This window comes from Myotis brandtii, unplaced genomic scaffold, assembly GCF_000412655.1.
Source record: "Myotis brandtii unplaced genomic scaffold, ASM41265v1 scaffold535, whole genome shotgun sequence".
Classification (NCBI taxonomy): domain Eukaryota; kingdom Metazoa; phylum Chordata; class Mammalia; order Chiroptera; family Vespertilionidae; genus Myotis; species Myotis brandtii.
In genome coordinates, this window is record NW_005369964.1 from 941,107 (window position 1) to 953,727 (window position 12,621).

General features: G+C 52.8%; 1 protein-coding gene across 1 annotated transcript in view; it reads left to right on the forward strand.

Moving 5' to 3' along the window:
- Positions 1 to 6,422: 6,422 nt before the first annotated feature.
- OTUB2 (OTU deubiquitinase, ubiquitin aldehyde binding 2) overlaps positions 6,423 to 12,621 on the forward strand; it is an 18,597-nt gene continuing 12,398 nt past the window's right edge. Inside the window, exon 1 of the mRNA XM_014549044.1 lies at positions 6,423 to 6,480. Coding sequence (XP_014404530.1) covers positions 6,423 to 6,480 — 58 coding nt within the window. The remainder of the gene's footprint in view (positions 6,481 to 12,621) is intronic.

Below are 12,621 nucleotides of genomic sequence, written 5' to 3' on the forward strand. Positions count from 1 at the left end.
AGTGGAGGGGAGGGAGCTCTCTGTGGCCTCTTTGTAAGGGCACTAATCCCATTCATGAGAGCAGAGCCCTCACGACCTACTCACCTCCCAAGGCCCCACGGTTACATGAGGGGTAGGATTTCACCATATGAGGGGGGTGGGGAGGAATGAACGCTCAGTCCATTGCAGGGACCCCCTCACGTTCATGCTCACAGTTCCCTTTCTCTCCCCACAACCACTTTCCAGACCCGAAGCATCCCATTAACCTCCCTGTTATGTGGGTACAGGTTAGGCCAGTGATTCGAGGACCTGCACACATATCAGGAAGGCTTGTTACACAGGGCGTGGCCCCACCCCAAGGGCTTCTGGCCCGGCAGGTCTGGGCTGGGGAGGCCTTAGAATTTGCATTTCTAACACGATGCCCGGTGACGCCGATGCTGCGGGTCCCAGGGCCGCATTTTGAGAACCACTGCCTTAGAGTCATGGCCAATCCTAAATGCCTAAGCCGGGGTTTGACCCACCTGGAGCACATCCCCCCTGCCAGGACTCCAGGGCCCCATCTGCATGATGGGGTGCACCTGGCATTCTGGGAGGGCCGCCCCCCACTCCATCTCACCTGCCTGCCCTCCTGCCAGGTGCTGGACGTAATACCCCCTTATGGGCCCAGGCATGGCTGGCTGGCTTTGTAGCTTCGCCTGCCAGGGCTCTGCGGAGAGCTGGTCGCCATCCTGTCCACTGCCATCTGCCTGCTGTGCACCTGGTGTGCATTCATTCATAGGTCAAGTTCAGATGCTTTGTCACACTCCTTGCAAAGCAGGATGATCAGAGCAGACACCTGGTGTGGCCATGACCTGGCCATCAATCTATAATCTAACAAGCCCCCAGGGCAGTGGTCAGCAAATTTTGGCTCGCGAGCCACATGCGGCTCTTTGGCCCCTTGAGTGTGGCTCTTCCACAAAATACCGCTCTTCCACAAAATACCGACTTCTGCGCATGAGCCACAAAGTTTCAATCGCAGTAGGTCAAGTTCAGATGCTTTGTCACACTCCTTGCGAAGCAGGATGATCAGAGCAGACACCTGGTGTGGCCGTGACCTGGCCATCAATTTACAATCTAACATGCCCCCAGGGCAGTGGTCGGCAAACCGAGGCTCTCGAGCCACATGCGGCTCTTTGGCCCCTTGAGTGTGGCTCTTCCACAAAATACCGCTCTTCCACAAAATACCGACTTCTGCGCATGAGCCACAAAGTTTCAATCGCACTGTACGTGCGCGCCTGCACATGGTATTTCGTGGAAGAGCCATACTCAAGGGGCCAAAGAGCCGCATGTGGCTCGCGAGCCGCGGTTTGCCGACCACGGCCCCAGGGCGTTCTGATGCAGACGGAGCTCCAAACACAGGCAAGAAATACTGGGTGTCAGAATGTCAAAAAGGAGAAAACCTGGTCCACGTTGGCCTGGTCTTCAGCCTGGAAGGATGTTGGAAGCATGAAAGCAACAGAGTGACACCTGAAAATAATTTGATCACAAAAAAATTAAAAATACATCTACTGCCCGGCCAGCCTGGCTCCGTGGTTGAGCCTCAACCTCTAAACCAGGAGGTTACAGTTTGATTCCTGGTCAGGGCACATGCCTGGGTTTCGGATTCAATCCCCAGTGTGAGGCGTGCAGGAGGTAGCTGATCAATGATTCTCATCATTGATGTTTCTCCCTCTCCCTTTCTGAAATTAATAAAAATATTTTTAAAAAACTACATCTACCTCAGAACACATCAAAATATTTAAAGACAATAAACTGGGGGAAATGTTGAGAAAGGTGAAAAAGGAACAATTTTTGATATTTTAAAAACTCTTACAAAGAAAAATATTGACACCAATTGTTCCTATTTAACAAATCACAAAATAGGTAAAAATGGCCTATAAACATGAAACATATTTCAGGTCACTAAAAATAAAAACCATATCATTTCTTCCCCCCTAAAATGCTTAAGCTAGTGCGCTACTGCTTGTAATTTAGGCTCACAGACACTGCGCTGCTCTCTGCAGAATAAACTCTCCGGAAAGCAACTTGATAGGTCTCAAGAGGCTTAAAATGTTTATGTCCTTTGGTTTAGTAATTCTAGGTCAAGAAATTTAAGTTAATAAAGCCAGAGCTAGTTGGTTCCAAATGGCAGCAAGCCCAACTCAACTGGGCTTAAGCCAAAAAGAGAATGCGTTGAATTTTAACATGGAAAGGCTAGGATTCCAGCTTGAGGCACAGGCTCATCAGGGGCTCATTGTCCGCAGAATCCAGTCCGCCTTTGTCTCTGGCCTCTGCTCTCGGCATGTGGGCTTCATTCTCACGCTCCGCTTTAACAAGCTGACCAACCACCTTGGCCTGGAAGTCAGAGGAAAAGAGAGAATGTCTCTTCCCAGTAGGCCCCGGGGCAAGTCCCAGGGTTCGTTCTGATTGGATCACCTTGGGTCATGTGGCTCCCTTTAAACAAATTCCTGATTGGCCAGGCCTAGGCTACTGAGTCCATTCTAACCGATCTCTATAATTAGGGGGGATTCCATGCTCTGATTGTCCAGACCTGGGTCAAATTTTTATTTGAGTTTTATTGAGGTGGCTAGAAGCTAGTCCCCTGGAGCTGGTGGTGGGTGCCGCATGATTGAAAGAAGGGGACAGGTGTGGTTCCCCAAAGGGAAATCAAGCTACTGTCATCAGAGGGAGGTGGGGCCTGGATCTGAGCCAACAAAAGCAAGAATGTTTGTCACAGATGCAACCAAGTGGCTGTACGGAGATGTCCACCACATTGTTATTGATAGTAGCCAAATTGGAAACAACCTAAATATCTCAGAGGAAGAGTTTAGTCAATGATGCCCAAACGTTGTGATTTTATAATTCGGCAGCCATTAGATTACAAGTCCAAAAATATTTGATGTAAAACAAAATAGGATGTAAAGCAAAGTGAAATAAGCAGGGTTTTTTGTTTGTTTTTTTAAGTAGACTATAAAGAAATACACATTAGTAGTTACGAATAGTCACGGAGATGTAAAGTACAGCATAGAGAATATAGTCAATAATGTTGTAATAACTACGTATGGTGCCAGGTGGGTACTAGACTTATGAGGTGGGGGTGAGAAGTCACTTTGTAAATTATATAAATATATAACCACTTATGCTGTACACTTGTGCAAAATAATATTGAATGTCAACTGTAATTGAAAAATAAAATAAATTTTAAATTAAACACAGATGAAAAATTCCGGTTGTCTACATAGGATGGTTTAACTAAGTCAAGTTCAGTTTCTTTACAATTATTGCTCTGTCGTGTTGGTACTATTTAAATGAAGGAATATAGAGTACAATGGGGCTGGAGACATTGTAGGCTGGAATGATTCCAAATCATTATAAACTTACTCTAAAAAAAAAAAGTAGACTATAAACCCAGTTTGGTAAAGAAAATATCCTATATAATAGAAAGGCTAATATGCAAATCAATTGAACGGCGGAACAACCGGTCACTATGATGCGCACTGACCACCAGAGGGCAGACGCTCAACACAGGAGCTGCCCCCTGGTGGTCAGTGCGCCAGAAGCCGGGCTCATGGCTGGCAAGCACAGTGACAGTGGCAGTGACGGGATCCTTTTCTGCCTCCGTGGCAGTGCTAAGGATGTCTGACTGACAGCCTAAGTCAGCAGTCGGACATCCCCTGAGGGCTCCTGGACTGCAAGAGGACACAGGCTTGCATCTCCTGGCTCCTGGACTGCAAGAGGACACAGGCTGGGCTGAGGGACACCCCCTCCCCCAAGTGTACGAATTTCATGCACTGGGCCTCTAGTAAATATATATAAAATAAAGAGGGAAAAACACTAAAGCAGTGCTTCTAAGTGGGAGGAGCCTGACCCTGGGGAGGAGTGGGGAGCATTAGATCCACCTAGTGGGGTAGATTGAAATAGTGGTCCCAAGTCTCCACCCCCTTATGGCAGCATCTACATCCACATTCTTGCCAGAGGCTCCTGGTGGACAGATATTCCTCTCCACCTCTTGACTTTGGGTTGGCCATGCGACTTGCTTTGACAAGTAGAATGATAGTGGATTATGACTGGAGCAGAGGCTTAAAACATGATTGTGCAGTGGGGCTTGTCACTGTGAGCTTAGTCACAAGCCTCAGAAAGCCCCTATCCACCCCTCACCCCCCACCCCCAGGTGCCAAAGGAATGAGAGCCACATGAAGCAGATAGGGACCTGCCTAAAGTGTGGATCCACCAAAATCATTCAGTTTTCAGCCAACCCACAGAGCCCTGAGTGAGAAATAAATGCCTATCATTGTAAGCCAGTGACGTTCGAGCTTGTTTGTTACACAGTGTTATAGCGATAGCTGTCTGATACACCTGCACACCAAATTCCACATTGCAACCCCAGAGTCACTATCCTTTGGGGCCCAGTCCACCCGATGGGCATGACATGTGTCCCGAGGAATGCTGGGATGTAGAAAAGGAGCTAAGAACTCTGTTCTGCCATATTAACAGAGGTTAGTTCTAGATTGTGGGATCCTAATTTTTTACTTTTTCCTTATACTTTCATATGTTTTCCAAAGTTTCTGTAATGAGCATGCTGAACATTTATAACCAGAAAGAAACACATTCTTCAAAAATTGGAAAGAAATTTTTCTTGGCACCTCACGGATCCTAACCTTTGGTGGCCCCAAGAACAAAGCTGATTACCGAGTCCTCACCCACAGGACTGTCTTCAGGTCTCTGAAGACCGATGCTTGGCCCCCTGCATACTGTCCTGTCTCCACGCTTGGCGCTCTGCTTCCTTGAACGTGGCTCCACTCTCTGAACGGGGCTCCCTTCGTCTCTAGCCTCATACCATGGTGTCCCAATCTGGGTTCCACTCTCCAGGCAAGGACATTGGCCAGACAGGAATGACAGCAAACATCTGGAAGAGGCTTCCTTGCTGCAGCCCCAGCTGTGAAGGCGCGGGGCATTCCAGCCTGCCTCCCAGCCCCTCACCCCGGAGCCCCGCCCGGCCCGGCCCTGCCCTGCCCTTGGCCCAGGAATGGCCAGGCTGCTGTGAGGCTGGTGCTCTGAGGCTGTCAGCCCATAGGGACGTCTCAAATGTCTTCAAACGCCAACTGCCTGGCCCTGGTTTGCCCCCTTGCTCTTACTAGGCGGCTCCAGAAGATGCTGCAAGGTTCCTGAGCCCTTTGGTGCCAAAGCTCACTTGTCCCTGGCTGCCAGCTGCCTGGGTTCCCTGCACGATTCAGTGCTGAGTGAGGCGCTGCATTCAGAATCCAGAGGAGGGAGCCCTGGGTCCCAGCTGCACTGTGGACGGAAACGTGAGGCCGGAGCTGCGTCTCCTTGGCCACCCTCCTCGGCCTCGCACAGAGCAGGTGCTCTGTGTTGGACCAGGGGGTGCATGTGAGTGAATCAGAAGAGTTGGGCTCCTGATGGCTGTCCCCATGGGGGGGAACTTCTCAAGGTGGCTCAGGATGCTGCTCACGGACCCCTGTGCTCATCAAGTGCTCCCGGCAACCATGAGCTGGAAAGTGTCGTTTCCCTGGCTCCGTATTTCAGAGGGGAGCTGAAGCTCAGTAGGGTCAGGTGGCTTGAGCGGGGATATCATGCAGGCCCATTGGCTCCAATGGAACCCTGTCACTGTAACTGGGAACGGTTTGCTGGTAAAAGGAACCATACGAACAAGAGGCAACGTGCATCGGGCACTTGCTGTGTGCGGGAACCTCGCTGAGCTTGTCGTCACTCATGCAGCCTTCACACCACCCTGCCAGCGACTCTCCCCTTGTCCCTAAGAGGAAATGGGGCTCAAAGAGGTTAAAGGCTTACCGAGGTGGCACAGCCCAGGAGCCAGGCCTGTCTGTCTCCTTTCAGAGTAGCACAGGCATGAATCATGAACCACAGGCAGGAGTCGATGGCTCAAGTTCAAATCTGCGCAACAGTTCCCAGAAGGAACGAGTTGGAAGGTGCTGCTGCAGATCCCGGCTACTCAGTGTCATCCGGGGAACTGCATGGGGGCAGCACCTGGGAGCTGGTGAGAAGGCAGAAGCTGCATTTAACAAGACCCCTGGGGGACCCATGGGCACAGGAAGGCACTGGTCTAATTTGCTCTGAGGTAAGCAGGAGGGTGCGGCTTCTAAGGATACACCTGCACACCAAATTCCGCCAGGAATTGCCCAAATGGAGAAGAATCCAGTTCTTCTAATGGCCCCAATGACCCCACCTTCTGTGTTTACAGAAATATTCCCCTCCCCTTGAGTGTGGGCTGGACTAGTGACTTGTTTGTGATGAAGAGAGTACAACAGAAGTGATGCAATGTTATTTCTGAGATCAAGTTAACAAAGACCATGCTTGACCTCCCTTCTCTCTCTCTCTCTCTCTCTCTCTCTCTCTCTCTCTCTCTCTCTCTCTCTCTCTCTCTCTCCCCCCCCCCTTGTGAGCTGATGTATGGAGATGTCCCATACGGCAAGGAGCTGAGGGAGGCCTTCGGCCAACAGCAGTGTGAGTGAGCTTGGAAGTGGATTCTTCTCCAGTTGAGCCTTCAGATGAAACCACAGCCCTGGCTGAAGGCTGGATTGAAGCCTTGTAGAGACAGCCTGAGCCAGAGGACCCAGCTAAGCCATGTCCAGATTGCTGACCCGTAGGAATAATAAGGAGGTGATATATGTTCATTGTTTTATGCTGCTAAATTGTAGGGCACACTCAGGACCCTGTGCAGCCCTCGGTGGGAGCTCAGGTGGTAACTGGCCGGGCATCACAGAGGTCATGTACCTGCCCCAGGTGTGTAGCTAGGACACCTTCCAGTCTTCAGGAGGTGAGGCTGGGGCTGGACCAGGCAGCTCTCTCCAGCCCCATCCCTAAATGTCCTCTGCCCCCCTAACCCCATCCCTAAATGTCCTCTGCTTTTTCCTTTCATGGAAGCCAGAGTGTTCCCTGCCCAGCCCAGGAACCTGCATGTGGTACAAGCACTTGCTATGTGAGCTGAAGAGATTTTAGCTTTTAAACCCGGGCCTGGAGGAGCCCACAAATGGGCAGCTGGCTGGGGAACTGGCCCATCCTGGACCCTCGAGGGGCTGTGGGTCTGGTTTCCACCGAAAAGGGAGCAGTGACATGGTGTAGCTGAGCCTTGTGAGATGATTTCTCTTCCACCTTTTCTTGTCTCACATTTGAAAAGCTGGACCAGCCTGGTATGCGGCCTGGCATGCGGCTGGCTCTGAGGGGACCTTCTCTGAGGGTACAAGAAATACCGCATTCCTTTTGGTTTCCCCGCTAACATTACCTCTCACTGCGTGTCCCATCTCCCTGGGCTGGTGGAAAATTAAAGCTCCATCATCTGGGGGCTCCCTCCCCATCCTCCCTCTCCCTGTTGGGGTGTGTGGCCCTGGGCAGCTGGCCCAGGGAGAGCCCTGGAGGTTACGTCCTCACTGGACGGAAGCTGAGCGGGGGCAGCGGTGTTTGTCATTTTGTGCACAGATGTGCACAGTCAGTGCCCGTCACACGACCATGTGCATAAGTCTCTGTCGAATGAGCCATCTTTGGTCCTGTCGCTACACCACTGTACACAGCAAGAGCAGCGTGGACTTTTTGGGCACCGTGGGCAACCCAGTGTGGAGTCACGGTCAGCCGCGACAGTCGTGTCAAGTGCTATGTCAAGACTGAGGTGATGGGGTGCAACGGGAACGCCCTTAGGAGGGGTCCGGAAGGCCCCAAACCAGAAGTCTGGACTCTCAGATAAGGACTCCACTGAGCACCGACCTGAGTGGGACCTCCACCCCCGGGGCTGTAAGAACTCAGAGCTCCGACCACCTGCGGCTCGCGCTGGGCTGTACCCCGGGTCACACTCAGAGTCCAGCCGGGCTTCCACTCCCCTGGACGCGGTCGCCACTGCAGGCACCTGGCTTGAGACCAACGCCTGTCTCTCCACCTGCAGACGCCTCCAGTGTCCCGCTCTGCTGAGCTCCCCCTCTGTGTGTAACTGCATGTGCCTGGATTGGCTAATGGGGGAGTCTCCCTAATAAACCTGGCATTGTGGGAAGACACCTGGGAGTGACTCCTTCCGGGACGCTCCCTCGCTCACGACAACCACTCACCCAAACGTACAGGTGCCTGGGAGGGAGGGGCAACCGGTCTTCATAGGGCCAGGTGCTGAGTTCCCTGGGCAGTGCAGGCCTTTTTCCTCCTGGTCCTAAGGTGCCCGGGGATCGAGGAGAGAGCTGGGAGTGCCCCTGTTCCAGGACACCTGCTTTCACCCCTTCCCCAATTCCAGGAAGTTCTTCCTATTCAGCCAGACCCATCTCCCCTGTTCTCCAGTCCCCAAGTCCCATTGTTCTTCCCAGAAAGATCTTTTCTCAAAAATAAAAGCCTCGTTTGCAACCTTGCCCCTGGGGGGTGGGAGCCAAGGCAGCCCACCGGCCTCAGGGCTGGTCCATAGCTCTGCTCCCTGAGGGTGTGTGTGTGTGTGTGTGTGTGTGCGCGCACGCGCTAACAATAGCTCTGATTCTTTCTGACCTTCCCCAGCAGTGAAGCAACACACGAATTTGTATCTCAAGGAGTTTTCCAGCTCACCGTGGCAGGCTCTGATGGGAGGGGAGGGGTGGGGCACCCGCAGGCAGGGGAAGCCAAGTGCACGGAATAGCACCGTGTAAAGACGCCAGGAAGATGGGCCTGCGCTGAACAGCTCCTGCCAGTGGGGATGGCTGCCTGCGGTCCCTCCTGCAGAGCTTCATTCATAATCCAAGAAGAAGGCAGGTGACCTCCTTCCAGACGCTGATGCCAAAGTCCTTGGGGCTCCTCCTGCCAGGAGCAAATCCCTACCAGTGCCCTTTAGCGTTAGTCACACTAGGATGCCCAAGGGTCAGGCCCCAATAACCACCATACAAGGCCCACTTACCGGACACCAAGTACAGCAGGGGTGGGAAAGGTCAGGGCTGTATGAGGCCCGCGAAACCATGTGGTCTGGCCCTGCCAAGGCATCAGGGGTGAGTTAATGAAATGTTTGGCCACATATAGCAGGCTCATTCTTAAGGTGGTGATTTTGTATGGCCCTCGAATGATGCTATAAATATCCAATTTTGACCACATATAGCAGGCTCATTCTTAAGGTGGTAATTTTGTATGGCCCTGGAATGATGCTATAAATATCCAATGGCCCTGGGCAGAGAAAACGTTCCCCACCCCTTCTATCACATCCGCTCCCCCTCTCTGTGTGTAACCTGCATGTGACTGTATTGGCCACTGAGTGTCAAGTGCCTTTCATGGTCATCCCCAATAGCCTTCCCAACTGCCCTCTGTGATAGGCATGAATACCCCCACTTCACAGATGAGGAAACTGAGGCTCAGAGAGGTCTGACGTGCTCAAGGGGAAATGCCATGGGAATCATGACACGGATATACTACATGCCACTGCCCACACTGGTAATTACCATGTTCTACTGCCCCCTCCGAATCACAGCTGCAAGGGGTCAGCATCAGAGAAGGACAGACATGGGGTGGTGGAAACGCAGAAGAATTCGTGACCAGCTCAGCAATCTGGGCAGGCGTCAGGGGGGAGGGGCCAGAACCTGAAGGCCGGGTCAGATCTGACATGTGGAGCCTGTGACGTGGGCATTCAGGAAGAGCAAATGCTCGGGGCGGGGAGAGCATGGGGAAGGTTCGGAGCGCTTGAAGCCATCCTCTTAGGCTCAGGTGCTGGGCACCTGGGGAAGTGAGGGGGAGAGGGGACGAGAAAGGTGGGTTGGGGCCACACTGTAGAGAGTGAGGTGGGGAAGGCCAGGCCATGGGCCCAGGGCCCAGCCCCGGGTGCTGGGGTGTCCTTTGCTGGAGGACAAGACCTGTGGGGCATGGTTAAGCCTCGGACTAATGAAAGGACAGGGTCCTCTCATTGCCACGAGCAAGTCCCAGCTGGAGGGCAGGGCCCTCCCAGCACAATTATAGCCAACGGCTGTGGTTGTAAGCTTGAACCTGTGGTCCGAACACGTGGACCCACGTGCTTTGTGATAGAGTTCAGGTGCATGTAGTTGAGTGAGGTTGAAACTCACGAGAATGCTGTAAACAACGTGATCACACCCCTACTTTGCCTCGAGGCATCTGCTATAAAATAAAGACACGGCTTGTGGGCGCTGCTTCCTCATCAGGGAGCAGCGTCCCACCGAGACCCAGCTATTATTCTCTTGTCTGTCTTTCCTTAATCCTTTCAGCCCCCCACTCGGGATCACCCTTGGTCGTGCTGGCGTGGCACAAAGACCCTCTTTTCCAAACCTGTGAGGCCATAGCAGCCATCCCCCGACCCTTCCCCCAGACGCCTGGACACCAGGTAAGACAGGTGCAGGGAGACGAAGCCAAGTCATTTCAGACAGAACTTGTTCACCCCCCCACCTCTGAGGCGGCCCCCGAAAGGCCTGCTCACACTTTTAACTCAGACCCAGCTTGAAAGCAGCTGGACTCTACACGTTTTCTCTCTTCCAATGGGGTTTTAGAGAGAGAGCTCAGGAAGGAGCCTGATTGGCCATAGATAAAAGAGATAACATGTCCCCTGCTTGTTGGAGCTGGAGTTGAGGAAAGATTCCATTCCGCATACACTGAGGCTCTGGGTAAGACTGTTTGTTGTTTAAAAGCTTCACTACTAAAAACGGTTTTTAAAAATTTTTTTTAATCCCCCAGATGGTCCAGCCCTCTCATTGAGTGAGGAATCACAGGCCCAGAGATGGCTTGGAAGTCACTTGAGGCCACACAGCATAGAGTGATGAGTCAATCCAGCCGGGGGCCCAGGGTTGCTGCAAACCAGCCCAGTGCCCTTCCACACCGCAAGGTTGGCTCAGTTTGGAGCTGCCGTGGCCTGGGGCAGGGAGAAGAGTGGGCCAGGGGCTCAGGGCTTAGTGCGATGCAACACGAGGGTTCCTAGAAGCCCCAGCTCATGCAGGGTCCTCCTCCTGGGGACCCCAAATGCCTTGGATGTGGGCTCAACCAGGGCTAAGCCTGAGACCAGTCCCCAGGCAATGCCCCCACCAGCCCTTTCCTCCTCACCTGCACCCATGTGACCGCTCTGACTCAGTCATTCCTCCACCGAGTGAAGCCTTACAGCAGCCGTGGGCAAACTACGGCCCGGCCCGCGGGCCGGATCCAGCCCGTTTGAAATGAATAAAACTAAAAAAAAAAAAGACCGTACCCTTTTATGTAATGATGTTTACTTTGAATTTATATTAGTTCACACAAACACTCCATCCATGCTTTTGTTCCGGCCCTCCCGTCCAGTTTAAGAACCCATTGTGGCCCTCGAGTCAAAAAGTTTGCCCACCCCTGCCTTACAGCCTGGAATGAGCACCAGCTGAGGAGTCAGGAGTCTGGGGATCCAGCCCAGCCAGGCCTCTTCCTCGCTGAGCCCCATGGACTGCTCTGTCACCTCTCTGGCTTCCTCGGCTGTAAAAAACAAAGAGCAGAAACTCTCCAAAAATAGGGGCGAGGGGCATGCAATGGCCCCCCTGCAGTCACATGCACGGTGCATTCAAAACCAGCTCCGAGTCAGGCTGCCTGGGATTGACTCCCCCTGCGTGCTGTGAGTTTACCTCCCTACCTAGATGTGAGAAAGTTAAGACAGATAATGAAGGCTGAGAGGTTAGGACAGTGCCCGATACACAGTAAGTGCTCAGTAAAAATTAGCTCTTAGTGTGATTGCTCCTTGAGCCTCCATTGACCTCACACTCCCCACCTAGTCAACAGATGCACTCGGAAGACACAGGCCTTTGTTTGCCCAGGAGCCTCGCCTGGTGCCCGAGACAGGGGCGTGGGAGGGGGGTGGGGAATAGCTTCCGGCCTGCTCCTGGAGGTATTAATACCTGCAAAATGGGCACATGCAGTGCACTGAGCCCCCTTCCCCACGCACCTCTCCCCCACCTAGTGCACCTCCTCCAGAGGCCAAGGGCGGGTGACTACATCTTTGAATGAAACATAGTCCTGTTTGATGTTTAGTCATAATGAGCTTGTATGCCCGCTGAGTCACCAGCCCTGGTTCGCGCTCTGTGCCTCATCTGTGACCATACAATTCCCGAGGCCCAGACTCAACAATCCTGGAAGTTCATTTATTCAACAAACATTAATGGTGCCTGGCAACCTACTGATTCGTGAGTTGGAAGGGGATGAAATATCACTTAGAAGCCACACAAGGGCAGGCAGTTGATGTGTTGGACACACGTTCCCTACGTGCCTATTCTCTGCTCTCAGTCAACTGCACTTCTATGGCGCTGCTGATGAATGAATGAGGGCCAGCTAATCTTTCAGAAGGCCTCGATTTGCAGTTCTGGTTACAAACGAAGCCTTTACAAAGGAAAACCTCTCTTTCCGGAGGGTGCTCCTTCCTTACTTAAAAGCTTTCTGTGTCTTTAAAAGGGGGCGGTACCCTGTCAGATGGACCCTAACGCATAGGCTGAAGGCACATGAAGGCCCACCCACTTTCTGTGACGTTCTGTGCGCCGGCCTCTGATTGCCCGCCTCAGACGTCAATCGCGGGGCGTGTGTCTCGCTGGGACACAGCGTAGGTCTGGCCTCTGGTTTGTGGAGCGGTCGGGTGTATTCTCCTCCCTCTCCCCCCAGCCCTCCAGGCCCCTGCCGCCCGAACCAACGGCGTAGCCAGCCGGTGGCTCCGCGGCG